At 40.3% G+C, this 26,015-nt stretch overlaps 1 protein-coding gene across 4 annotated transcripts in view; it reads left to right on the top strand.

Moving 5' to 3' along the window:
- Positions 1–26,015, top strand: part of EXD2 (exonuclease 3'-5' domain containing 2) — a 94,238-nt gene that overhangs the window by 54,639 nt on the left and 13,584 nt on the right. For all 4 annotated transcript variants that reach the window (XM_067732377.1, XM_067732360.1, XM_067732352.1 and 1 more), the window contains 3 exons: positions 4,617–5,002; positions 19,244–19,500; positions 23,833–23,959. In XM_067732377.1, coding sequence (XP_067588478.1) covers positions 4,664–5,002; positions 19,244–19,500; positions 23,833–23,959 — 723 coding nt within the window. In that variant the 5' untranslated portion in view covers positions 4,617–4,663. The remainder of the gene's footprint in view (positions 1–4,616; positions 5,003–19,243; positions 19,501–23,832; positions 23,960–26,015) is intronic.

The following is a 26,015-nucleotide window of genomic DNA, read 5'->3' as shown; positions in this document are numbered from 1 at the left end:
GCCCACTGGCGAGTGAAGCCAGGCCCTGAGGTTACTGTTGGACTACTGGCAGGCAGAGCCAGTTCCTGGAGTCTGGCTGCAGGGTCCAGGGATCCCAGGGCTTTTTTTTTTTTTTTTTTTCCGTACGCGGGCCTCTCACTGTTGTGGCCTCTCCCGTTGCGGAGCACAGGCTCTGGACGCGCAGGCTCAGCAGCCACGGCTCACGGGCCCAGCCGCTCCACGGCATGTGGGATCTTCCTGGACTGGGGCACAAACCCATGTACCCTGCATCAACAGGCGGACTCTCAACCACTGTGCCACCAGGGAAGCCCACAGAGCTTGTTTTAGATCATTGGTTGGCAGGGAGGTGGTGATTCCTGACACAGTTGGTATGGGGTCTGGAGTGTCCCGAAGCTTGCGTTGGCCTGCTAGTGCACAGGGCCAGGGCCCAGCTGGTCCCAGGGTAGGTTCTAGCCTGCTGTGGGCAGGCTAGGTCCACAGGCTGTGGGATTGTGGTTTTCTTGTGTCTGGTGTCTGTCCCCTGGTGGCTGAGGCTGGTCTAGAGGCTAGTGCAGGCTTCCTGGAGGGCAGGGCCACTGTCTGCCCACTGGTGGGTGGAGCTGGGTCTTGGCCCTCTGGTGGGCAAGGTCCTGTCTAGAGGAGTGTTTAGAGGAGGCTGTGGGCTCAGGAGGACTTTAGGAAGCCTGTCTGCTTATGGGTGGGGCTGTGTCTGCACTCAGTTAGTTGTTTGGCCTGCGGCATCCCAGCACTGCTGCCTACAGACTATTGGATGGGGCTAGGTCTTGGCTCTAATGGCTAGAGGGAGGAGCCCAAGATCACACCCACCAGCACTGGCTTCCAAATGTGACTGAGCTGCCAAATGTAGCTGTTGTCAGCTACGGCCGGCTTCCCACCTCTCCAAGGCCAGCAGGTAGGTTTGACTCAGACTCCTATCAAGTTACTGCTTTTGCCCTGAGTCCCGGTGCATGTAAGATCTTGTGTGTGCCCTTTAAGAGTGAAGTTGTATTTCCCACAGTCCTTCCTGAAATTAAGCCTGGCTGGCCTTCAAAGCCAAATGATCTGGGGGCTAGTCTTCCTGCTGCAGGGCCCCCAGGCTGGGGAGCCTAACGTGGGGCTCAGAACTCTCATTTCTGTGAGAGAACTTCTGCACTATAACTTTTTTTTTTTTTTTTTGACCACATGGCTTGTAGAATCTTAGTTCTGTGACCAGGGATCAAACCCATACCCTTAGCAGTGAAAGAGTGGAGTCCTAACAACTGGACCACCAGGGAATTCCCACGTCTGCACTATAATTATTCTCCAGTTTGTGTATTGCCCACCTGGGAGTATGGGACTTGATTATATCATGTCCCCTTCTACTCATCTTGTGGTTCCTTCTTTGTGTCTTTAGTTGTAGACGATCTTTTCTGGGAGGTTTTGGTCTTTTTCATAGATGGTTGTTCTGCAGATAGTTGTGGTTTTGGTGTGGTTGTGAGAGGAAGTGAGCTCAGGGTCTTTCTACTCCACCACTTTGGCCGATCTTCAAGGGACTGTGTTCATATTCTCAGCCTTGGGCAGATGTCTTGCCTGGACCATAGTAGGTGAACACTTACAGGTTCTTGTTCATGGACAAGGCAACACTCTCCTGCATCTCCACTGTGCCCTGGGCCTGTGGCCTAGACTTCTGTCCCTGGGCTGGTGATATTCTCCAGCACTGGGGCTGGTATGAGTTCTGGTCTCTGCCCAGCTTTATCTCCTACCCACTGTGGGTTCCCTTCTTCCATTTTGACACTTGATGATTTCCCTTTCTTCTTTTTAAGTTTAACTGTGTATTAAACTTTTATTATCTTTTTAAAAAATATTTGTTTATTTATTTGGTTGGGTTTGGTCTTAGTTGCATCATGTGGGCTCTTTAGTTGTGGCAGGCGGGCTCCTTACTTGCAGCCTGCTGACTCCTTAGTTGTGGCATGTGAACTCAGTTGCAGCAAGCATGTGGAATCTAGTTCCCTGACCAGGGATCGAGACTGGGCCCTCTGCATTGGGAGCACGGAGTCTTAACCACTGTGCCACCAGAGAAGCCCCTTATTATCTTTTTAATGTTTTCTCCAACATTTGTATTGTTTAGAGTGAGAAAGGGAAGGGTTTTTATGTCTTCTCAGAGTATTTTAACTAGAAATCTCTCTATGCAAGTTCTTTAAACTCATTAAGTCTCAGTTTCCTCTTCAATAAAAGTGCTGGAGAAAGTACATATGAATACTTAAGCACAGTTTCTGCAAAAAAGTAAATATTTTAAAAACAGCGTAGCCATTTTATTGTTTTCATTAGTACTGTAATAATTGTTGTGATTCCATTTTTCCTCTCCATTGCTGAATATCTCTGTAGGCATAATTATAGCCCAGGGTTGTTGTAAATATTAAATTATTTTTAAAAATTTGTTGTTGACGCTTTTAAAAATTGATAAAAGTAGTACACATTGGGAGTTCCCTGGTAGTCTAGTGGTTAGGATCCCAAGCTTTCACCACTGTGGCCTGGGTTCAATCCCTGGTCAGGGAGCTAAGATCCCACATGCCCCACAGCATGTCCAAAAAAAAAAAAAAGGATTCCCATTAAATGGGAAACCCTCAGCCATAGAGAAGTGTAGGCAGGGTCTAATAGGTCACTGTGTCTTTGGGCAGTATAGATTTTAGGTCAGAGCCTACAGATGGGTAACCCAGAGCCCAAAATGTTTTTATTTGGCTGGCACAATGTTTTAAAAACTCTAAATTTGTTGCTGACACTTAAAAATGGTGATATTTCACATAAAATTCAGATATCTAACTTTTCTTGAGTAATCAGGATAATCTGACCACACTGGGCCTTCTTCACAAACAGGATGAACACCTTGTGCTGAATGGTTGCTCTCCCATGTTTTCTCTCCATTACTGAGGCCAAAGGCCACTTACCATTTATTGTTACACATTTACTGTTGTTTTTTAAAATAGTACAGAGATAGTTGTATATGCCTATTTTTCTGTCAAAAATAGGAAAACAAGAGATAGATGGAGAAAGACCACATTGTAATAAGCATTGATGAAAAAATTAATCAGTTCGTCTAAGAAAGAAATGGAAGATTTTATTTGAGCCAAATTTGAGGATTATAACCCAGGAAGAGCATCTCAGAAAGCTCTGAGACCTGTTCCTCCCCTTAGAAGTCAAGGCGCAGTTATATAAGTTTTTTGAGACAGAGGCTGTACATCAAATGCTGTATTATTGGCAGTTTACATGATCCAGATCTAAGTGCCATGTGACCCCTTATGAGATCAAGAAGGAATGGCATCTTTAAGGAGTTGTCTTATTGATGCTAGAATATTGCTCTTTATGGTTGAGCAGGTATTTCTCTCAATGGGGAAGGTTAGGTTAATGCATAATGTAGATACACAGTGCACAGTGGGAGGAGAGAGGAGACCAAAGGATAGAAAAAAATTTTTTGTTTAAATTTTTCTTGTCTTGCCATAAAATATGAGTTTTATTTCACGTACAGAAAATGGAAAAGAGGCTATTTTGTGATAGAAAGGAAGACAGTTCCTACATATTTAATAGGATGTCTGTGTCAGTTTTCTCTTGCACTTGGCTTGCTTCACTTATTTGTGTTATCCTGTTTGGACCCCGTGGACATTTCAATTTGCAACCTCCTCCTGAACATCCTGGCTCTCTAAGTTCTGTTCTTTTTCTTTTCTAGTCCTGTCTTCCCTTTTGTACTGTCCTAGCTTACCCTCAATAACTGAGTGTGTTTCCACGGAGAACTACCGAGACCTCTGGAGCAACGGAAAATCCATGTGCACTCAAGCCTGATTGCTCCATCCCTCACCAGCCACGCCTCCTAGAAAAGTAAAAGTCCCCCTACCAGTTGCAGATGATTAGATTTTTTAAAATTTTTATTTATTTATTTTTGTCAGCGTTGGGTCTTTGTTGCTGCGCACGGGCTTTCTCTAGTTGTGGCGAGCAGGGGCTACTGTTCGTTGCGGTGCGAGGGCTTCTCATTGTGGTGGCTTCTCTTTGTTGTGGAGCACGGGCTCTAGGTTTGCAGGCTCGGTAGTTGTGGCACGTAGGCTCAGTAGTTGTGGCACACGGGCCCAGTTGCTCCGCAGCATGTGGGATCTTCCCGGACCAGGGCTCGAACCCATGTCCCTGCATTGGCAGGCAGACTCTTAACCACTGCACCACCAAGGAAGCCCTAGATTTTTTTTAAATTGCAAAGCAGAAGTTTCCATTCAACTCTTAGAGATTGAAGGTTCAAACACAAACACCCTGAGGAAGATCCATTAACTAAAATTTACTCACAATAAATCAGCAAGTGGAAGTAAGAGTCTAGTTTATTCTGTTTTGATTGATGTGATTTTATAGGATTGAGAGAGCCCTGGGCAACTGGTAGAGGGCAGGGGGTTTTTCTTGGATGGAGCTAGAGGTGGAGTACAGGACATACAAAAGGGGGAAAATATTTTAAAATATCACTGTTTCATGTGGAAATTTGTAGCAATTGTTTTAGTTTGTGAGCACATGGATTGTGAATGCAACGTCTTTTGTGGGGTTGGGGGGGACTTGTATCCGTGGACCTTTAAATTCTGTATGTGAATATATTGTTGCCATTTGTTTTGCAGATTGTGGGATTAGTGATATGCTTTCCTAAACAACAGAAAAGTTGAAGATGTCTAAACACTTAGTGGCTTTGACAGTGACCACCCTTCTTGGTATGGCTGTCGGGGGGTTTGTCCTGTGGAAAGGCATCCAGCGTCGGAGGAGTAAAGCAAGTCGTGTGACCCAGCAGCAGCTGTCACAGCAGCAGCCGAAAGCGCCAGGCAGGAGAGAGCGGCCCACTCCAGCAGAGGACCAGCAGCACTCCAGTGCCCCCAGAGCCTCGTGGGAAGAGAGGATCCTTAGAGCAAAGGTGGCGACTGTGTCTCAGGAGGCGGAGTGGGATCAAATTGAGCCCTTGCTTAGGAGTGAGTTAGAAGATTTTCCAGTGCTTGGAATCGACTGTGAGTGGGTAAGTTAAAAGGCAAAAAATGAAACGTATCTTTTCTGCTTTTCCAGCTAGGGACCTTGAATAGTCAAATAGAGGATAAGATTAAAGGAGAATTAGCTTGTGCTCAACTTATTTGTAAATAGATTTTAGCAGAAGGAGAAGCGGCTTCTCTTCTCAGGATAGGGGAGTGCTTATAATCATGGATTCTGGAGTCTGAGCTACATGAGTCCATCTTCACCACTTATTCTGTGAACTTGAACAAGTACTTAACCTCTTTGAGCCTCAGTGTACTTATCTGTAGCGGGGTGTGTGTGTGTGGGTGTGTGTGTGTGGGGGGGTGTGTGTGTGTAATGGTATCTACCGCCCAGAGCTTTTTTAAGGATTCAAATAGATAATCCCTGTATAGACTTCAGCACAATTTTAACAGAGAGTAATTGCTCGTTATATATTAGCTACTGTTAATATTTTTAATAGTATTTTCATAGGATGCCATGGAGAAGATAGTTAAGGAGGTCTAGTTAAATATGTGTTTATTACACAAATTGGGATTTAAAAAGATAATAGTTTAAATGCTAGACACTATTTACTCTAAGCCAGGTATTATATTGTGTTTTTTTTCATTATCTCATTTAATTTTGACAATAATCGTTCGTAGGAAGATACTGTTATTATTTCTTTACAGATAGGAAGTGTTAAAAGGTTTAGTTACTTGCCCAAGGCTGTGAAGCTAGTAACCAGCATTTGAGCTGGTTTTCCTTAGCCATCGGTTAATTTTTCTAATAGCTATTACTTTGGGGGAGTTGTTACATAGTTGTGATGAGGATAATATGGTACATCTACTCTTCTGTCATTCTGACTCACAGAGTGAACTTTAATCTCCTTGCAACAGAAGATACTACAAAATATAAATAAGTCACAGTTATCATCTCTTATTAATTCAGCATAATACCTTGCCAAAATTCTGTGATCTATGTCTTCTGGGGATCTGGAATACAGTCAAGACCCAGGAAGTGTAATCGAAAGAGGCCCTAAGCAGAATTGCTGCCACAAAATCAGATCACAGGTTGGTAGGAGGAACTAAAGATGCCAGTACAATGATGACCAAGAAGAGAACACCTGACAGTGTGGGCAAGGTTCAGTAGTCACATAAGGCCTTAAGGAGCTACTGAGGGTATTTCTTTTTTTTCTTTTTTGGCCGTGCGCTGCACGGCTTGCGGGATCTTAGTTCTCTGACCAGGGATTGAACCTGTGCCCTCTGCTTGAAAGTGTGGCGTCTTAGCCACTGGACCGCCAGGGAGTTCTCGAGGGTATTTCTTTATATCAGCAATAGCAGTAGTAGTTTATACCAATGACCTTGGGCCATCAGGAAAGGATTGGGCACCTTTTGTTTATTGTGTATAAGAATTATATCATTTTAGAAATAAACATATTTCTATATCATTTTAGACATATTTACACCAACAACCATAGAAGAAAACATTAGTAAACAGTGAGCTTTAGTAGATTAGGAAAATTCACATTTGCCAAACACCTTGATTATCCTACCAAGTGAAGTATAACTGCAGCAACAACAGGGTAGTCTGAAGTGAATAGTAATGCAATCGATTTAATAATAATATGTTTAATCACTGTAGCAGAGTACGTTTAAGTGGCAAATAATCCAAAACCCAGTTCCTTATGGCTTTGGAATGTATTGAACTTCTTCTGATGCCACATTCCCTTCAGGTGTGATTGCATTTCTCTGATTGCTGCCACAGAAGAACTTTCATCCATCCTCCTTCTTTTCATTCTTCCATTTCTGATTTGTTTTCTCTTTCATTCACTTTTGTGTAAGTATTTGCTTAGTTATTGTTTTTGTTCTTGTTTTACACAGTCAGTATTCGTTTCAATTTACCAAAGTGTTTACCTTTTTCTTTGCTCATCTTTCCTTGTATCTCAGAATTTTCTGGCATCATTCTCTTTAAGGTTGTCCTTTAGAAGTTCATTTCTTGAGGGGTCATTGATAGTAAACTTAATTATTATTGTTTTGAAAGTGTCTTTATTTTGCTTTTGATCTTTGAAGATATTTTCGCTGGATATGAAATTCTAGTTTAGCAACTTACCATTTTCAAGATTGCATTCCACTTTCTTCTGGCTTCCATTGTTGCTGTTGAAAATAACTATGAGTGTAAATGTTGATTCTTTATAGGTAATCTAATTTTTGGTAGCTCCTTTTAAGATCTTTTTGAGTTGCTGGTTCTGAAGATTCGCTGTCATGAGACTAGTGTTGTTATCTTACTGTATTTCCTGTTTGGGATTCTGAGAGATATCCTGGATGTAAGGATTGGTATCATATCAATTTTTAAATTCTCTTTGAAGATTGCCTTTACCCTGTTTTTTCTTCTTCTCCTCCTCCTTCTCCTCTTCTTCCTACCCCTCCTCTTTCACCTTCTTCTTCTTCCTTTTTTTTTTCCTTCTTCTTTCTTGCTGGAATTAAATCAGCTATATTCTGAACTTTTTCTGCTCTCCTACATGTCTGGTAATCTCTTTTATATTTAATGTATCTTAGTCTCTCTGGATTCATTCTGTACAATTTCTTCAGGTCTCTTTTATAGTTCCCTTTTTCTTTCCTTAGTTTTGTGTAATCTGCTATTTAACTTACCCCTTGAGTCTTTTTTTTTTTAATCTTTTTTTATTGTGAAATAAAACACATCAAGAAAAGTGCCTGGGCTTCCCTTGTGGCGCAGTGGTTGAGAGTCTGCCTGCCAATGCAGGGGACACGGGTTCATGCCCCGGTCCGGGAAGATCCCACATGCCGCGGAGCGGCTGGGCCCGTGAGCCATGGCCGCTGAGCCTGCGCGTCCGGAGACTGTGCTCCGCAGCGGGAGAGGCCACAACAGTGAGAGGCCCGCGTACCGCAAAAAAAAAAAAAGAAAAGTGCCTGAAATAAAAACAAAGAGCTAAATGATTTCACTAAAGAGAACAGCTGTGTAACTGGAAACTAGGTCAAGAAAAAGAATTTGCTAGTACCCCAGAAGCTCCCCTTGTGACCCCTAGTAATCACTGTTCTCCCACCAAGGGTTACTATTATCCTGATTTTATGGTATTTACTTTCGTGTTTTTCTTTATACTTTTACTACTTAAACATGCATGTCCTAGCACACCATTGTAAAGCAATTATACTCCAATAAAGATGTAAAAAAAAAATGCATGCCTAGGCACGATAATTGAGTTTTGTCTGCTTTTTTTTGTGGGGGGGGGGTATGCGGGCCTCTCACTGTTGTGGCCTCTCCCATTGCGGAGCACAGGCTCCGGACGCGCAGGCTCAGCGGCCATGGCTCACGGGCCCAGCCGCTCCGCGGCATGTGGGATCTTCCCAGACCTGGGCACGAACCCGTGTCCCCTGCAGCAGCAGGCGGACTCTCAACCACTGCGCCACCAGGGAAGCCCGAGTTTTGTCTGCTTTTTAAATTTAATGTAAATGAAACTATCGTGTGTGTATTTTGTGTCTGGCTTCTTTTGTTCAACATTACGTTTGTGAGATTTACCCATGTTGTGTGTGACTGTGATTCACTGCCATATGTCCATTGTGTAAATATATCATGATTTATTCATCCGTTCTAATATTGATGGACTTTTGGGTTGTTTACAGTTTGGGGCTCTTACAAAGAATGCTGCAGTGAACAAATGCACTTATTCTTATTGGGCATATGTATCTATGAGTGGAGTTCTAGGTCATAGAGTTTGTATATATATCTTTAACTTTCATAAATAATGCCAAATTGTTTTCCAAGGTGGTTTTAACTAGTTTACCCTCATCAGTAGTAATGAGTGTACCTATTGTTTCTAGCTGTTTTCAGAAGTGGTTCTACTAATTTAATCTCTCACCAAGACTGTATGAAAATTCCCTTTGTCTTATATCCTTGTCCACATTTGGTACTGTCAGATTTAAAAATTTTAGCCATCCTAATGGATGTAGTAGGATGTGTAGCAATATTTCATTGTGGTTTTAATTTGCATGTCCCTGACCAGTACTGAGATTGAGCATCTTTCTATATTTTATTGATTATTTTGATATCTTCTTTTATGGAGTACTTGTTCAAGTCTCTTGCCTCTTTTTCTATTGAGTTGTCTTTTTCTTACTGATTTATAGTTCTTTATATATTTTGGTTATGAACCCTTTGTGAGTTAAATGTACAGTAAATGTCTTCCCCCATTCTGTGGATTGCCTTTACATCCTTTTATTGTTAAAGCTTGATGATCAGAAGATCTATATATAGTGCTGTGTAACAAGTCTTACCTTATCCCTAGTCATGAATATACTCTCCTGTTATTTTCTTGGAGTTTTTTGGGTTTTTTTTTAATATATATAAATTTACTTATTTTATTTATTTATTTTTGCCTGCGTTTGGTCTTCATTGCTGCATGCAGGCTTTCTCTAATTGTGGCAAGCGGGGGCTACTCTTCATTGCGGTGTACGGGCTTGCAGTGGCTTCTCTTGTTGCAGAGCACGGGCTCTAGGCATGCAGGCTTCAGTAGTTGTGGCACGTGGGATCAGTAGTTGTGGCTCACGAGCTCTAGAGTGCAGGCTCAGTATTTGTGGCGCACGGGCTTAGTTGCTCCGCGGCATGTGGGATCTTCCCGGACCAGGGCTCGAACCTGTGTCCCCTGCATTGGCTGGCGGATTCTTAACCACTGCGCCAACAGGGAAACCCTAAATGTTTGACTCTGTTTCTGTTTTGTAATTTAGTTCACGTGTAGCCATTTTTAGATTCCACCTATAAGTGATAACTTATGATGTCTCTTTTTCTGTCTGACTTATGTCACTTAGAATGATCATACCTAAGTCCACCCAAGTTGTTGCAACTGGCCTTATTTCATTGATTTCATGGCTGAGTAATATTCCATCGTACATAAGTACCACATCTTCTATCCATTTTTTCCTTCCAAGGACATTTAGGTTGTATCCAAGTCAAGGCTCTTGTAAACAGAGCAGCACTAAACGTTGGGATGCCTGTGTCCTGTCGATGTTTGGTTTTCCCAGGATATACGCCCATGATTGGAAGTGCCGTATGCTCTGTAGCTCTGTTTTTTAGATTTTTTATTAAACACAATACACTTCTCCAGAGTGGCTGTTGGTAATTTACATTCCCACCATGAGCATAACAGGGCTCCCCCTTCTCCACACGCTGTCCTGCATTTCTGGTTTTTACACTTTGTGAGGATGCCCCTTCTGACTGATGCGAAGTGATACCTCTTTGTAGTGTTGATTTGCATTGTCCACCTGTTTGGTTGGCCAAAAAGGGCGTATGCGTTTTTCCTGAATATCAGGAAAAACGCATACGCCCTTTTTGGCCAACTGCATCATTGGCGAAGTGCAGCCGCTTTTCATGTGCTTTAATGGCAGGTCCAATCTACCTCTTGAAATTCCTTTCCTGCAATTCTGCCTTGCTTACAAGTCCTTTTTGATGACTTACCTCAAGACATTTTTTGACAATAGGTATCATTTACAACCCTGCAGTTTTCTGAATTGCAGTGCTCCTGAGCTCCATTTTTCAACTTGTTGTTTTGGGAACTGGCCACAAAACAGCAGGATTGCTTCAAGCCCTATTCTGGTTCCGGGAGCAGGCTGAGCCTTTGGTCAGTTCCTCTTCCTGATTGGAAATTAGAGTGGCATGTGCCTGTCCAAACAACTAGGGCTTGTCTCTCATTGGTTCACCCCCTTCCACTTCATCCTCTGGACAAATTCCAAACTGTGTGAAACAGGATGTTGAAGGTGCTGACTTCCCCAAGTGGGGAGATTGTTAGGAAAGAGGCTGGAGGGGGTAACCCGACCACCAGGAGATGAGGAGATGAGGTGCCTTTTCCAAACTCTTCCCCATCAGCCGGTGTACCATCCTCTGGGTGTCCCATGCATGTTTTAGCTGTAGGAAGGGTCCCCAGCACCTGGAGATTTGGGACCCATGGAATGGGGACCAGGCAGTATTACTCTAAAGGGGCTGCATTTGCTGGCCCATCCTCACCAAGCCTCTCAGCCCCACGAGTGTGCAGCCTTAGGTCCCATACAGCTGTGGATCTAGATGTGGTCTGTCCAGGTTGCATCACAGCCCCTGAACGAATTCTGTAAGAATTTCTCTCTCTCTCTCTGTCTTTTTTTGGGGGGGGGGAATTTATTTTTATAACGGTGTATAGCTGATTTTCAATGCTGTTTCTTGCTGCTGTACATCCACTTGATTCACTTACAGAGAAACATCAGTAAATTCTTTTTCAGATTCTTACCAGTCTTTTTTTTTTTTTTTTTAACATTTATTTTTGGCTGTGTTGGGTCTTTGTTGCTGCGCACAGGCTTTCTCTAGTTGCGGCTAGCGGGGGCTGCTCTTCGTTATGGTGCGTGGGCTTCTCACTGCGGTGGCTTCTCCTGTTGCGGAGCACGGGCTCTAGGTGTGCGGGCTTCTGTAGTTATGGCGCACGGGCTTAGTTGCTCCATGGCATGTGGGATCTTCCTGGACCAGGGTTCAAACCTGTGTCCCTGCATTGGCAGGTGGAATCTTAACCACTGCGCCACCAGGGAAGCCAGAGTTTTGTGGTTTTAACATTGCATATTTAGATTTATAATCTATCCAGAATTGATTTTTGTGTGTGTGTGTGTGTGTATGATGTGAGGTAGGGTTGAGTTTCATTTTTTCTTTTTATGGATATCCAATTGTCCTAGCACCACTGATTGAAAAGATAAATCTCACTGCTGTGCAATGCCACTTTACCGTAAAACAGGTATCTTTTTTTCATTTTCTTTTTTTAAATAAATAAATTATTTATTTATTTATTGGCTGCGTTGGGTTTTTGTAGCTGGGTGCGGGCTTTCTCTAGTTGTGGCCAGCTGGGGCTACTCTTCGTTGAGGTGCGCGGGCTTCTCGTTGCAGTGTCTTCTCTTGTTGCGGAGCACGGGCTCTAGGCATGCAGGCTTCAGTAGTTGTGGCACGTGGGCTTAGTAGTTGTGGCTTGTGGGCTCTAGAGCGCAGGCTTAGTAGTTGGGGTGCACGGGCTTAGTTGCTCCGTGGCATGTGGGACCTTCCCAGACCAGGGCTCGAACCCGTGTCCCCTGCATTGGCAGGCGGATTCTTAACCACTGCACCACTAGGGAAGTCCCCAAACACGTATCTCTATATGAATAGATCTATTTCTGGACACTCTAGTAGTCTATTTTTCTGTTCTTCCGCCGGTGATCACAAACTGTCTTAGTTACTGTTGCTTTATAATGACTCTTGATATCTGCCGCAGCAAGACTTTCTATCTTGTTTTTTTCCCGGAGGGTCTTGGATAGTCTTGGTCCTTTGCATTTCGTTATACATTTTAGAATCAGCTTTTCAGGTTCTACCAAAAACAATTTCTTGATATTTTGATTAAGATTGCATTGGATCAATAGATCAGTTTGTGGGGAATTGACTTCTTTCCAACATTGAGTTTTATAATCTAAGAATATTTATTTAGATCTTTAACTTCTCTTAATAATATATTTGTAGTTTTCTGTGATTAAAATAATTCTGTTATAAATGAAATCTTAAAAAATGTTGTGAGACTTCCCTGGTGGTGCAGTGGTTAAGAATCCGCCTGCCAATGCAGGGGACATGGGTTCGAGCCCTGGTCCAGGAAGATCCCACATGCCACGGAGCAACTAAGCCCGTGCGCCACAACTACTGAAGGCTGCACACCTGGAGCCCGTACCCCACAACAAGAGAAGCCACCGCAATGAGATGCCTGCGCACCGCAACGAAGAGTAGCCCCCACTCACCACAACTAGGGAAAGCCCACACACAGCAACGAAGACCCAACGCAGCCAAAAACAAATAAATTAATTAATTAATTTTTTTTAAAGTTGTGTTTTTTCTGGTATATAGAAATGTAACTTTATATGTATTTCTCTTATATTAAGGAACTTACTAAACTCACTTATTAATTCTAATTACTTTTAGATTCTTTTGGGTTTCTGTATAAACTATTATATTATCTGTGAAGTGACAATTTTTTTTCCAGTCCTTACAGTTTGTATTTCTTTTCCTGCCTTGCTGAACTGGCGAGGATCTCAATAAAGTGCTCAGTATGAGTGGTGACAGTAGGCATCCTTGACTTATTCTCTATCTCAGATTGACAGCTTTCAACATTTTCATATTGAGTACGATATCTGCAGTAGGTTTGTTTACAGATTAAATACATTCAATTCTATTCTTGGTTTCTTAAGAGCTTTTCTGTTTTGTTTTGTTTTGTTTTGTTTTGGCTGCGCCACACAACTTGTGAAATCTTAGTTCCCTGATCAGGCACTGAACCCGGGCCCTTGGCAGTGAAAGTGTGGAGTCCTAACCACTGGACCACCAGGGAATTCCCAAGTTTTTTTTTTTTTTTTTTTAAAGAATGAGATATTGTCATTTACAGCCGCAAGAATGGACCTAGAGAATATCATACTAAGTAAAGTAAGTCAGACAGAGAAGTACAAATATTAATAGGATATCACTTATATGTGGAATCTAAAAATGATAAATGAATCTATATACAAAACAGAAATAGACTCACAGACATAGAAAACAAATTTATGATTAACAAAGGGGAAAGGGGGTGGAGGAGGGATAAACTAGGAGTATGAGATTAACAGATATAAACTATTAAACTATTATAGATAAGCAACAAGGATTTATTGTATAGCACAGGGAACTAGATTTAATATCTTATAATAACATATAATGGAAAATAATTTGAAATATATATATATATATATAAAACTGAATCACTTTGCTGTACACCTGAAACTAACACAATATTGTAAATCAATTATACTTCAATTTTTAAAAAGTTTTTCTTTTTAATTATGAATAGTTGTTGAATTTTATTAAGTGCCTTTTCTGAATTTCTTGAGATGAGTATGTAGTTTTTCTCCTTTATTCTGTTCTTGTGGTGAAAATACATTGATTTTTGAATTCCTGGCATAAATCCAACTGGGTCATGATGTCTTATTCTCCTTATACATTGCTGAATTCACTTCACTAGTGTTTTAAAAATAATCTATATTCATGAGTGATATTGGCTTATAATTTTCCTTTCTAGAAATGACCTTGTCAGATTTTGATAAAAATGTTATGCTGGGCTCATACAAGTTAGGGCTGTTCCTTGGTTTTGTATTCTCTGGAAGAGTTTGTGTAAGATTGTCATTCTTTTTTCCTTAAATGTTTGATTAGAATCTACTGGTGAAGCCATCTGGAGTTTTCTTTTGAGGGAAGTTTTTGAATTATGAATACAATTTTTTAAATAGTTTTGGGGCTATTCATATTTTCTATTTCTTCATGTCTGTTTTGATAAATTTTATTTTTCATCTGAATGTGTCTTCTTTCAAAATTTTAAATTACAGGCATATACTTGTTTATAATATCCAGTGACTTTTTTTTTTCCTATCTGATGGATATGTAAGGACATTTTTTTTTTTTTTTTTATGTAAGGACATTTTTGACAATGCTTATTTGCTTCTCTTTTTTTTTTTTCTTGATTACTCCTTCCATGGGTTTATCAGTGTTATTAGTCTTTTCAGAGAACCAACTTCTGGCTTTGTTGATCTTTATTGTATGTTTGTTCCATTACACTGATTTCTGCTCTTTATTATTTCTTTTCATCTACTTGTTTGGGTATAATTTGCTATTCTCCATTTATTCTTCGACCTACTCTAATCTGACATCCTACCATACTACTCCACTGAAATGGATGAAGTTGATGGCTTTCTTGTTTTCCAGTCCAGTGGACACTTATTTGGACTCATGTTATTCTAGCTCTCAAAAGCATCTGCATAATTCCTGCACGAGACATTCTCTTTGGCTTTCATGCCATCATACTCTCCTATCTTCTGTCTTACTGTTCTTCCTTCTTTTTCCTTTTCTGATCCCCCTTCTACCTCACATCCAAATATTGAGTTGACTTAGCCTTGGTCTCTTCTGTATCCACCCCAGGGACTGCAAACTCAGATGCCTACAAGGTCCATACAGGAAATGTAAATGGGCAATGTAGAGTGATTGTTTGCATTTTTGAATGCATAGGAGTATTCTTCAATTTCATAAAGAAGTATGCTCCCTCCCTTTTTTCTTTAAACACAAGACCTCTGTGATCTATCTTCCATTTTCCTAGTTTTATAGAGACATGGATCTTGAGAAATATTTCTTTGCTGGAAAAACAGTGGTTTACAAATACAATGATAAATGGGAAATGACAGTTGGCTTCAGTGTTGAGAAGACATTATGGTGAATTAGAGAATTCATGCCTTATATAAATGAGGAAGCTGCTATACAGTTCAAGCCAAGTGTTGCCAGATTGTCCAGTTCTTTAAAAAGAAGCTCGATATATAGATTTTTTTAAAATGTGGACTCCACTGCAATTTAAAAGTTCTGGCATAAGTTTTTAAAATGTGGAGATCAAAGAAATATATAATATTAAACATCTGTGGGTCAGCAGACAGGTCCAAGGACTACTAATTTATGTCCTCTGATCTATATTCTTTTTCTAAGTGACCTCATCTAATTTTGTAGCTTTAAATATCGTTGATAGGCTGAAGACTCTCAAAATTAGAACTCCAGCCCTTTACATCCACCCGTCTACTTGACATCTCCCTTGAATGTCTAATAGTCATCTCAGACTTAACATGTTCCTAACAGACCTCTCGATTTTTCTTCCCAAACCTGTATTATCCCTAGTCTTCTCCACCTTTAAGATTAAAATCAAGAGACATCCTCCCTGCTAAGGTTTGTCTAACAGAAGTGATATGATTGAAAGTCAGACACAAAAAGGCAGTTATAATATGTTAAGTTTCTTTAATGGCAAAATATGTGGAAATTCAAAGAAGTGGTTATAGAAAGCAGGAAATAACACAGCATTCTACCAGATAGAGGTATGCGTTTCCAGATTCCCCCGAGTTACCCATGGTGATGTGTAAGTATGGATAAATCACCTGTATAAAATGAGGATTCTGCCATGTTTTAGAAGCTATTATTGCCTTTCTTCTGGGGGAGAGGGAGATGTTAAATAGATTTCTGGCCCCTGACTCCTGCCTGATTTTTTCTGGAGTCTCTGGCTATAGACTGCCTTGCTTAACAGGTGCAAAGTAATTGGTGTAAAAAAGACTGAATGAAGTGAAGGTCATTTTCCCAAGAGCATCCTTCTGCAGGCCCAGGCTTCAGGCTTGAAGTCCCCTCCTTTTTCCTTACTATTAACCCTTCATTTCCATTTAGGAAGTATTACCCTTGTTATTTCCAAAATAGATTTTGCATCCATGTACTTCCCTACATCTCCTCTACTTCCTTCCTAGTCCAACCCTCAAGAGTCTCTTATTTGGACCTTTGTAGTAGCCTCCTGACTGGCCTCCCTACTTGGACTCATATACCTATGATCCCTTCTCCATAGAGTAAGCAAAGTGATCTTTTAAAATTGCTAATCTGATCGTCTCAGTCCCCTGCTTGAAAAGCCTCCATTGCTTCTTATAAAACCAAGATGTCTTAATTACTTATGTGTTCTTAAGGACTCACATGCTCTTGCCTCTCTCAGCATCTCTGATTTTGTCTCCTTTTCTCTTCCTCTTACTACTTTCCGGCCTCATTGAGCCTTCATTCTGTCACTTGAACAGGAGAAGCTCATTCCTGTCTCGAGCCATGGTCTAGTTTAACTGACACATAACCTCCACAGATAGTTAACCTTGTTCCAGCCCAGAATATGGTCTCAGATTATTTTTTGCTCCCTGCTGCCATTGTGGGGTCATTTAAAGAATCGCGGACTTTTCCATAATGTTTTATTTGCTCTGGATTTGTAAGATCCCTGAAGCTAAAATGGATGATCACTGGCCCTCAGGAAGGAGGATCCCTAAACCAGTCCTCTGTGAGTGAATCACTGAAATCATTCATTTCAAATTTTTACTTTCGTGTGTTTTTCATAATGTCTTAACACGTTAGTATAGTACTACATTTATATGATTTATAAATGCATATGTACATGTATTGTGTATGTCCCAAACATTTCTTATGAGTCGACTAATCAAAAACCAAACAAAAAACCCAGTGACCCCTGGATTACATAATGCTAACGAAATTAAAATGTGTTTTTTTTTTTCCTATTAAATACAATGTTGGTAAGCCAAGGGTTTCATTATTTTCCATGGGTGGTAAGTGATGTCAAGGCAAAAAGATGTTGGCAAAAGGGGGAAATACAAGAAATTAAGACTAGATATCTTATTCTTGGGACTTCCCTGGTAATCCAGTGGGTAAGACTCTATGCTCCCAATGCAGGGAGCCCGGGTTCAATCCCTGGTGGGAGAACTAGATCCTGCATGCATGCCACAGCTAAGAGTTTGCATGCCACAACTAAGAGTCTGCATGCCGCAACTAAGAAGTCCGCATGCCGCAACTAAAGATCCCACATGCCGCAACGAAGATCCCATGTTCTGCTACTAAGACCTGACACAGCCCCTCCCCAAAAAAAGACTAGATACCTTATTCTTGAAGCCAAATTGAGTCTGCTAGAAGCAATATTCTTCCAATCATACATTCAGTATAAATTGGGTACCTATTGGAATCATAAACATTTGGATTCCTAGTGGAAAAACCTTAATTATAATACAGTGGATCTTAAGCACAATCCAGAAACAGTATTAAAAGGACAACTTATCTAGCTAGCTAGCTATTTATTTAATGTATTTTAGACAACGGAACTTGACTGAAAAGATTTTCAAAGATCTGGCCTTAGGAATTAGCAGTGAGTATTATGTCAAATTAGCAGTGCTAAATATTAGAAGTAGAGATTTTCTGCTTTTTCTTGGAGAGAGCCAGTATTATAGAGGGAGGGAATTACGCTTTAATAAAAAAAAAAAAAGTGATTTGGCGACATCCAGATGAATTGTTATAGAATAGGAACCAGTAGTCAAGTTTCTTCTGGGTCTTGTTGATCTTCCAAGAAATAGACACTTTGGAAATCAAACTGGCATGTTTCCATTTGAGGATATGATAAAACAATGCCTGAGAAGGGGAATCCTAAAGCTTTTCTGAGTTAAACCGTGGTTTTACTTAGCACTGAAGTAGAAGTCGAGGAGGAAGTCCCTCCCAATTTTGTTTTTAACAGCAGCTCTTCATGATCTTGATCTTGACTGTTTCTTCTCTGTTGTACAGATTGGGAAATTTGGGTTCCACTTCTGACTTTGCCATTATCTCTGCATGTTTAGTCAAACTGTTTCATCTGTAGCCCTTAAATTTCCTCTCCTGGAAAATAAGAAGGATTGGAATTTATTGGATGCTTAACCTGGGTTCCGTGGATAGCTTTAGGGAACCTTTAATTAATGTAAATTTTTCTGGGAATAATTTCCTTAGCTTTAAGCACTTTCTCCAATTTATCTATTACATCAAAAAGATTAAAATTAGATCAGTTAAAATATAAAGTTATTTTCATTTCTTTAGATATCAGAATCCTAGCTTATGCTCAATATACATTTTTTTTATGAACAGCATTTGTGACCATAAAATGCTGAGAAAGCACTCTGTGCTACTACGATTTATTATATTGGCAGGTACCACTTACTGATGGTACTGTATTTCCTACCTCTTTTTAAAAGTCGGATCTTGGGCTTCCCTGGTGGCGCAGTGGTTGAGAGTCCGCCTGCCGATGCAGGGGACGCGGGTTCGTGCCCCAGTCCGGGAAGATCCCACATGCCGCGGAGCAGCTGGGCCCGTGAGCCATGGCTGCTGAGCCTGCGCATCCGGAGCCTGTGCTCCGCGGCGGGAGAGGCCACAACAGTGAGAGGCCCATGTACCGCAAAAAAATAAAAATAAAAGTCGGATCTTGAGGCAGTGATGACAAGTAAATGAGTCAAGTTACTAACATGTATATTAAAGAGTCTAGAAAATGAAAAGAATACATCATCATTTGGCGCTCTGCTCCTTAGCCTTTTATTCCCTTAGCTTTTTAAAACCAGTGTGTCTCACATGACTCTGCCAATGTGTGTCCCAGCACTGCTCTGTGTCAGCTGGTCACTATTTATATGGCCTGCTCATTTCAGGCTCATGTTTGGGCCCCCGGTAACCTCTGTTTAGGCCGCTGCTTCTTAGAGTCCATTGCATTCGTTAGCAAAGGCTCATCGTTAGGTTTGAGGCAAACTCTGGTCAGTTGTTCCCTCTGGGAAATTAAGACTGTACCTCTTAGACTTTTTTGCCAGACTTTCATGTTGTACTTGGTCCTATGCTGGGGTGTGAACTGTGGCCCTGTTTTCCTCTGTTACAGGTGAATTCGGAAGGCAAAGCCAGTCCTCTGTCACTCCTTCAAATGGCCTGTCCAAGTGGCTTCTGTGCCTTGGTTCGCTTGCCCAAGCTGATCTGTGGAGGAAGGGCACTACCGAAAACGTTACTGGACGTTTTGGCAGATGGCACGATTTTAAAAGTTGGAGTAGGATGTTCAGAAGATGCCAGCAAGCTCCTGCAAGATTATGGCCTCGTCGTTAAGGGGTGCCTGGACCTCAGATACCTAGCCATGAGGCAGAGGTATGGTTTGTATGAATACTGGAACTCCTGTAGCTGGGGGGCAAATATTTTAGCAAGGGTTGTAGATTACTGAGACTCAGTAATGAAGCCTCTAAAATTCTTTAGAAGCTTAGAGGCTTCTGAGATGCATATTGAATTTGTGGGGAAATATTCCAACTTCTGGGAAAACTTTAGTTACCTAGAATTGGTCTTTTTAGATGAAACATTAATAAGGTGTCTCTATAAGCTACAGGCTGTAAACTGATGGGCTCCTTGGGCAAATTAGAGTTGCAGATTTTTTGTTTTTGTTTTTGTCCTGCATGATATTTTGGGGAGATTTTAGTTTAAATTCAGAAGATTTAATGTAAAAACCTGTATTCCTGGCTTCTCTTGAAAAATTAGGTGATTTGGCTGCACTAGGTCAGTAGTTCTAGACGGCAGCAGCTGGCTGGAAGCATCCTCTTAGATGAGCATGCTTTGTTCAATTTGCCAGAATCCCCACCCCTCCCAGCTGTCACACCCAGCTCATCCTGATCAACATTTGAATGTGCAGACCCTGCTTTCGGCCCAGAATGATGGTAGCCCTAATGCTTTACTGAGAGGAAGAGATTTTCCTTTCCTTTGGAATTCTATTCCTATGGAAATTCTACCCTGTTTAAGGAAGCTGCAGTTACCTTCTCATGTATATATGCAGGTCCTCATTTTAATAGTGTGGACTGAAACAGCCTCTCTCCCTGCCTTTCTCCCTGCCACTGATATTGAAGGGTTGGAGGATTTGATAAACTAAGAGAAGGCCTGATTAAAATCTATGCTTATCATAATTTTTTGGTAGTAAATGAAATTTTAGTTTAGTTTAGTAGTTTGGCTTGTGTAAATGAAACTCTTATAAAAAAAAAACTCTTATAAATGAAGTATCCATTTTTTTCCAAGTAATACATTGAAATATTTACTGTAAAATTCTTTTAGCTCTGTAAAAGTATTTGGAGTATAGCAGCCAAGGCCGCCTTTCGTCAGGCCCTCCTTCCTCTGGTGCTGCCTCCCTAGAGCTGCCTGCTGTTACTCTGCTATTAGAGGCCATGTGTATAGTGGCCAGGGGTTGACTCCAGAGCAGGCTGTGTGGGTGGGAGTCCCAGTCTTCCTCTTACCAGCTACGTGACCTTTGGCAAGTTACTAAGCCTCACTGTTCCTCAGTTCCCTCATCTGAAAAGTAGAAATAATAATGTTCCCATCTCATAGGATCGGTGTGAGGATTAAATGAGTTAAACTATGTAAAGAACTTAGAAATGGTGTTTGACATGTAGAGAGTGCTGTGTAAATTTCAACTATTACTGTCCATATCATCATCATCGTCATCACCACCACCTATAGCACCACCATGATCTGATTGGTTTGGCCTTCCAGATCTCTTTCTATCCATTTACAGTCCTCTCTATGAGTATATAGAAATTAGAAGTGCCCTTACTTATCTGGCTAAATGCAGAATGGCCAAGTGTCAAAATACAAAATTTGGCCAAAGCTGAATATGACCATGAACTTCTCTAGAAATAAGAATGAAGCATTTATCAGGCTTCTTCATTTTTAATGAAATCTTATTAAAATTTTAAACATTCTTATTTTATTATTGGATACTTTAGAAGTAAAATTAAAATTTTTTGACATATAGTAGAAGAAATTTGACATTATAGTGCAAGAACTATACTCAGCTTTTAGCCATAGGCTGCTCCTGGTGTTTGCTGTAAGTAGTTACTTTCATTTGACTTTGGAGAGGAGCACAGATTTTCTTGGTAATGCTGTCCTCTTTTCTTCATACTCTCTATATTTTTATTATATGTTAGCAGAAGATAGTTTATTATTGAGATTATTGTATATGATTTTGGAACTTTTCCTAGTGAAACTTTGAAGTAGCAAAGGTGGCATCTTGTTTTTAATCCATCCTCAAAAAATGTGAAACCTTCCCAAATAGGACGTTTAAAAAAAGACTAATGGGGCTTCCCTGGTGGCACAGTGGTCAAGAATCCTCCTGCCAATGCCGGGGACACGGGTTCGAGCCCTGGTCCGGGAAGATCCCACATGCCGCGGAACAACTGAGTCCATGCGCCACAACTACTGAAGCCCACGCGCCTAGAGTCCGTGCTCCGCAACAGGAGAAGCCACTGCAATGAGAAGCCCGCACACCGCAACGAAGAGTAACCCCCACTCCCCACAACTAGAGAAAGCCTGTGCACAGCAATGAACACCCCGTGCAGCCAAAAATAAATAAACAAATAAAAGACTAATGACCTAAATGGAATTAAGTAACGAAAAACTAAGTGCTGTCTTTCAATGAGGGTAATGATTTCAAGGATTATGGAATACCCAGGCTTGATAAATTGCACAGCTGTTAGAAAGAATGTAATAAGCACATTTGTGCTTACTGTCAGGGAAGGAGGTCCCTGATAAATTAAGTGATAGAGCAAGTTGCAGAATAAAAAACAAAACAAATACCAAGAAACTATATCTGCTTCTCCGTCTAACCATCTGTTTTTTTGTTTGTCTGTAAAAAAGGTCTGGAGGGGACACAATATACTCATAAGGGTCATTCTTCCTGAGGAGTGGAAGTGGGGGGTGGAGGGCTTTCACTTTTCACCCATTACTCTTCTCTGTTGTCTGAATTTTTAACAATAAACATTCATTGCTATTGTAATTACTAATATAAAGGAAAGCATTAAAAGATTTTAAAAATTTAAAATAAAAGGAAAGAAGTTTGTCTCCCCCAAATTCTTAATTTCCATTAATTGAACCACGACCTTACATATTTTACCTAAGTGTGTCTGGACCTTTTTTTTTTAACTTTTTAGTCAGTGCTGCCTTTTGGGGGTGATGAAATCCATCAAGTTACTGCTTGTTTTTGTAACGAAGGACTTCCTTTTCTTCATCATTATAATGATTTCATTTTCCACAGTACCTGAGGGAATCGTGCATGTTGTAACAGTAACACTGATGTGAACCTCCACCTCCAAGCTTCCTCCTCTAAAACCTCTCGTCTCTCACTTGGTAACCAGCAAGTCAGCTCCAGTTTTGTAGACTGGTGTGTTCTTACTTTTACATTAGCCCTTGTTTGGACTCTCCAATCCTTGGGTAAATTAATTTTTTTCACCACTCTGCAGCTATTTGAATCAGAAAGTGTTTGAAGAGCAGAAGATTATTTGATTTTATTGTACCTTCGCACCCTCAATGAAAGTAGCCTTATCATATTTTTCAAATTTGAAAAGTAATACACAAACACTAGCCAATTCAAATATAAAAAATGTAGGACTTCCCTGGTGGTGTAGTGGTTAAGAACCCTCCTGCCAATGCAGGAGACATGGGTTCGAGCCCTGGTCCAGGAAGATCCCACATGAAACTAACAACTAAGCCCGTGCACCACAACTACTGAGCCTGCGCTCTAAAGCCGGTGAGCCACAACTATTGAGCCCATGTGCCACAACTGGTGAGCCCGCACGCCTAGAGCCCCTGCTCCGCAATAAGAGAAACCACTGCAATGAGAAGCCTGCACACCACAACGAAGAGTAGCCCCCACTTGCTGCAACTAGAGAAAGCCTGCGTGCAGCAACGAAGACCCAATGCAGCCAAAATATATATATATATATATAAAATATAAAGATTTATGATCACCCCAAACCCCACACCCAGAGATAACATCACTAACATTTGATTAATATCCTTCTAGTTAACTCTTTATGCTTCCTCTCTCTCACATACCTAGAATCACATACACACATTTATTGTATAGTGTATATATATATATATTAATATAAAGAGTTCATATGATGTTTTCTTTCATAATCTCTTGTTACTTAACTAATACATCATGGACATTTTTTCACATCAATATAGATCTACATCCTTATTTTTAATAGCGACATGGAATTTAATTGCATGGATATTTAACCAGTCTTCTATTGAGGATGTTCCAGTTCTTTGCTACTATAAACAGTGCTGTAATGAAGATTGTTTTATGTACATTTGTCTTAGGATCAATTACTAGAAGTGGAATTATTGAATCACAGAATTTTCATGTTCAAAATTTGATAGCTATTTACTGACAAACTGTTTTTCATAAAGGTTATACAAATGTTCAGTGCACAAATTTTAGACTAGATGGTGATTCTTCATGTTCCAGCAATACTAGATATAGTTATTTTTAAAAAATCTTTGTAATCTGCTAGATTTTAAAATTGTATATACTTTTTATTTGGTTTGATGTAGTGAAATTATGTGTCATTTGTTTATTGGCCATTTGTATACCTTTTTTGATTTGCCTGTTCTTGTCCTTTCCCATTTTTGACACATGATTTTATTTATTTCTTGTAGAAACAATTTGCTCTCTAATGGGCTTAGCCTGAAATCACTCGCTGAGACTGTTTTGAACTTTCCCCTTGACAAGTCCCTTCTGCTTCGTTGCAGCAACTGGGATGCTGAGAATCTTACTGAGGACCAGGTACTTCTTATCAGAGTAGTTGAAGAGTGGAAGAGTCATTGCTTGTGAAATATAATTATTTAAAAAATTCTAATCCTCAAAGATGATATGTGTTGGGCAGAAATGCCTTAAAATAGCCTCACTGATGATACCCAAGAACAATGCTCTATAATAATGTAGATGCTACTTAGATAAAAGGGTAAGAGTCCCCATTCTATTTTTTTGGAGCATTTACTATATGCCAGGCATTTCAGAAAATGTAAATTTTTTTGTCATGAATACAAATGCATAACTTAAAAAACCAAAGTGTTATAAGACTTATTATAAGAAACAGCCAGCTGGGCTTCCCTGGTGGCGCAGTGGTTGAGAGTCCGCCTGCCGATGCAGGGGACACGGGTTCATGCCCCGGTCCGGGAAGATCCCACATGCCGTGGAGTGACTGGGCCCGTGAGCCATGGCCGCTGAGCCTGCGCGTCCGGAGCCTGTGCTCCGCAACGGGAGGGGCCACAATAGTGAGAGGCCCGCGTACTGCAAAAAAAAAAAAAGAAACAGCCAGTAGTTCCCTGCCTTCCTCCCCCATTCCTAATTACTCTTCCTTCTTTTCAGAGGCAACTGATTTCGTTTCTTTCTGGTAATTACCATTATCTTTTAAAATTACATGCATATAGTACTCTTTCTTATTTTACATATTATCTTTTGACTTCTTGCTGTGGAAGACATGATTTAGTATAGTACTCTTGCAATTCCTGTATCCCCAGACAGATACTTATTCCCTTCCCCATGCTCCCAATAGAGGTAAATCATCATTTTTATCAGGTTAATATCTACTTATATTGATATTATTTATAGCTGCTCCACATAGCAAACTGACTAAAGTAAATGTTTTTTCCTTGTACAACTTTTTGTTTTCCCAGGAGTAGTAATTTATATTTTTGTTTGCTTAGTTTTCTATATAACTGTTAACTGTTTCATCCCCAGACTCTAACAGAACTATGTAGCGATCTCCTTTCTGCTGCTTCAGACACAGTCAGGTAACTTACTCATTTCATTTTCCCTTGGAGCTAGAGCTCTGTCATCCTGCTCCTTTCAGGACTGGTGCACTCCAGCCCTGCTGCCCAACTCTCAGCCTGAAATTTGCATTTACCGTCAACCTGGGAATTCCCTTCACCTCTCTTCTATAGTAGATCCTCTGTTTTAAAAATATCATGTCTTTTTACTTTCTTATCTTGGTGGAGTACATTCAAAATAGCTTCTTGAGGAAAGGAGCATGGGGAGTTAATTTATGACACCATGCATGTCTGAAAAGATATTAGTTTCCCTCTCTATTAACTGATAGTTCAGCTGAGGGATAGCATTTTAGGGTGGAAATCATTTTCCTTCAGAACTTTGAAGGCAATGCTCCTTGTAGCTTCCAGTGTTGATGTTGAGTATGTGACTTGTTTTTCTTTCTGGAAAGTCTCTTTATTCTTAGTTTTTAAAATTCATGATGATAGTGTGGGCCATGTTTCATTATAGTTTTACAATTCAGTGGACCCTTTCGGTCTGTAAGCTCATGTCTTTCAGTTCAGGGAATTATTCTCATACTATTTCTTGGAAAATTTCCCTCTTTTTTGTTTCTAGATTCTATATTGAATCCCTTGAATTGATCCTCTAATTTTCTTAGTAAAATATTTTCTCTTTGATTTTCCATCTCTATATATTTTTTTTACCTTCTGGGAAATGTCCTCAAGTTTATCTTTCAGTATTCCAATCAACTTTTAATTTCCTATCATATTAAATCATAAGAGCTCCTGGTCTTTTCTCAATATTCACTTTTAAAATAACTTTGCATTTTTGTTTAATGGATATCATAGCTTCTGTTATCTTAGAGTATTGAAGATTTCTGAAGTTTTCTTCTCTTTCCTGCATTGCCTCTTTTTACTCTGAATTTCTAATTTAAATGTTTGATTTGGTCTTTGTCTTCCACGTTAAAGATTTTTCTAAAATGTTTAGATCCTTAGCTATCCATTTTTGTTTACAAAGGAGACATTAAAGCACCAGTTGAATCTATCAGTTAATGAATGTGTAAATAAAATAT

This window comes from Pseudorca crassidens, chromosome 1 (assembly GCF_039906515.1).
Source record: "Pseudorca crassidens isolate mPseCra1 chromosome 1, mPseCra1.hap1, whole genome shotgun sequence".
Taxonomy (NCBI): Eukaryota; Metazoa; Chordata; class Mammalia; order Artiodactyla; family Delphinidae; genus Pseudorca; species Pseudorca crassidens.
This window is presented reverse-complemented; position numbering and strand designations above follow the sequence as displayed.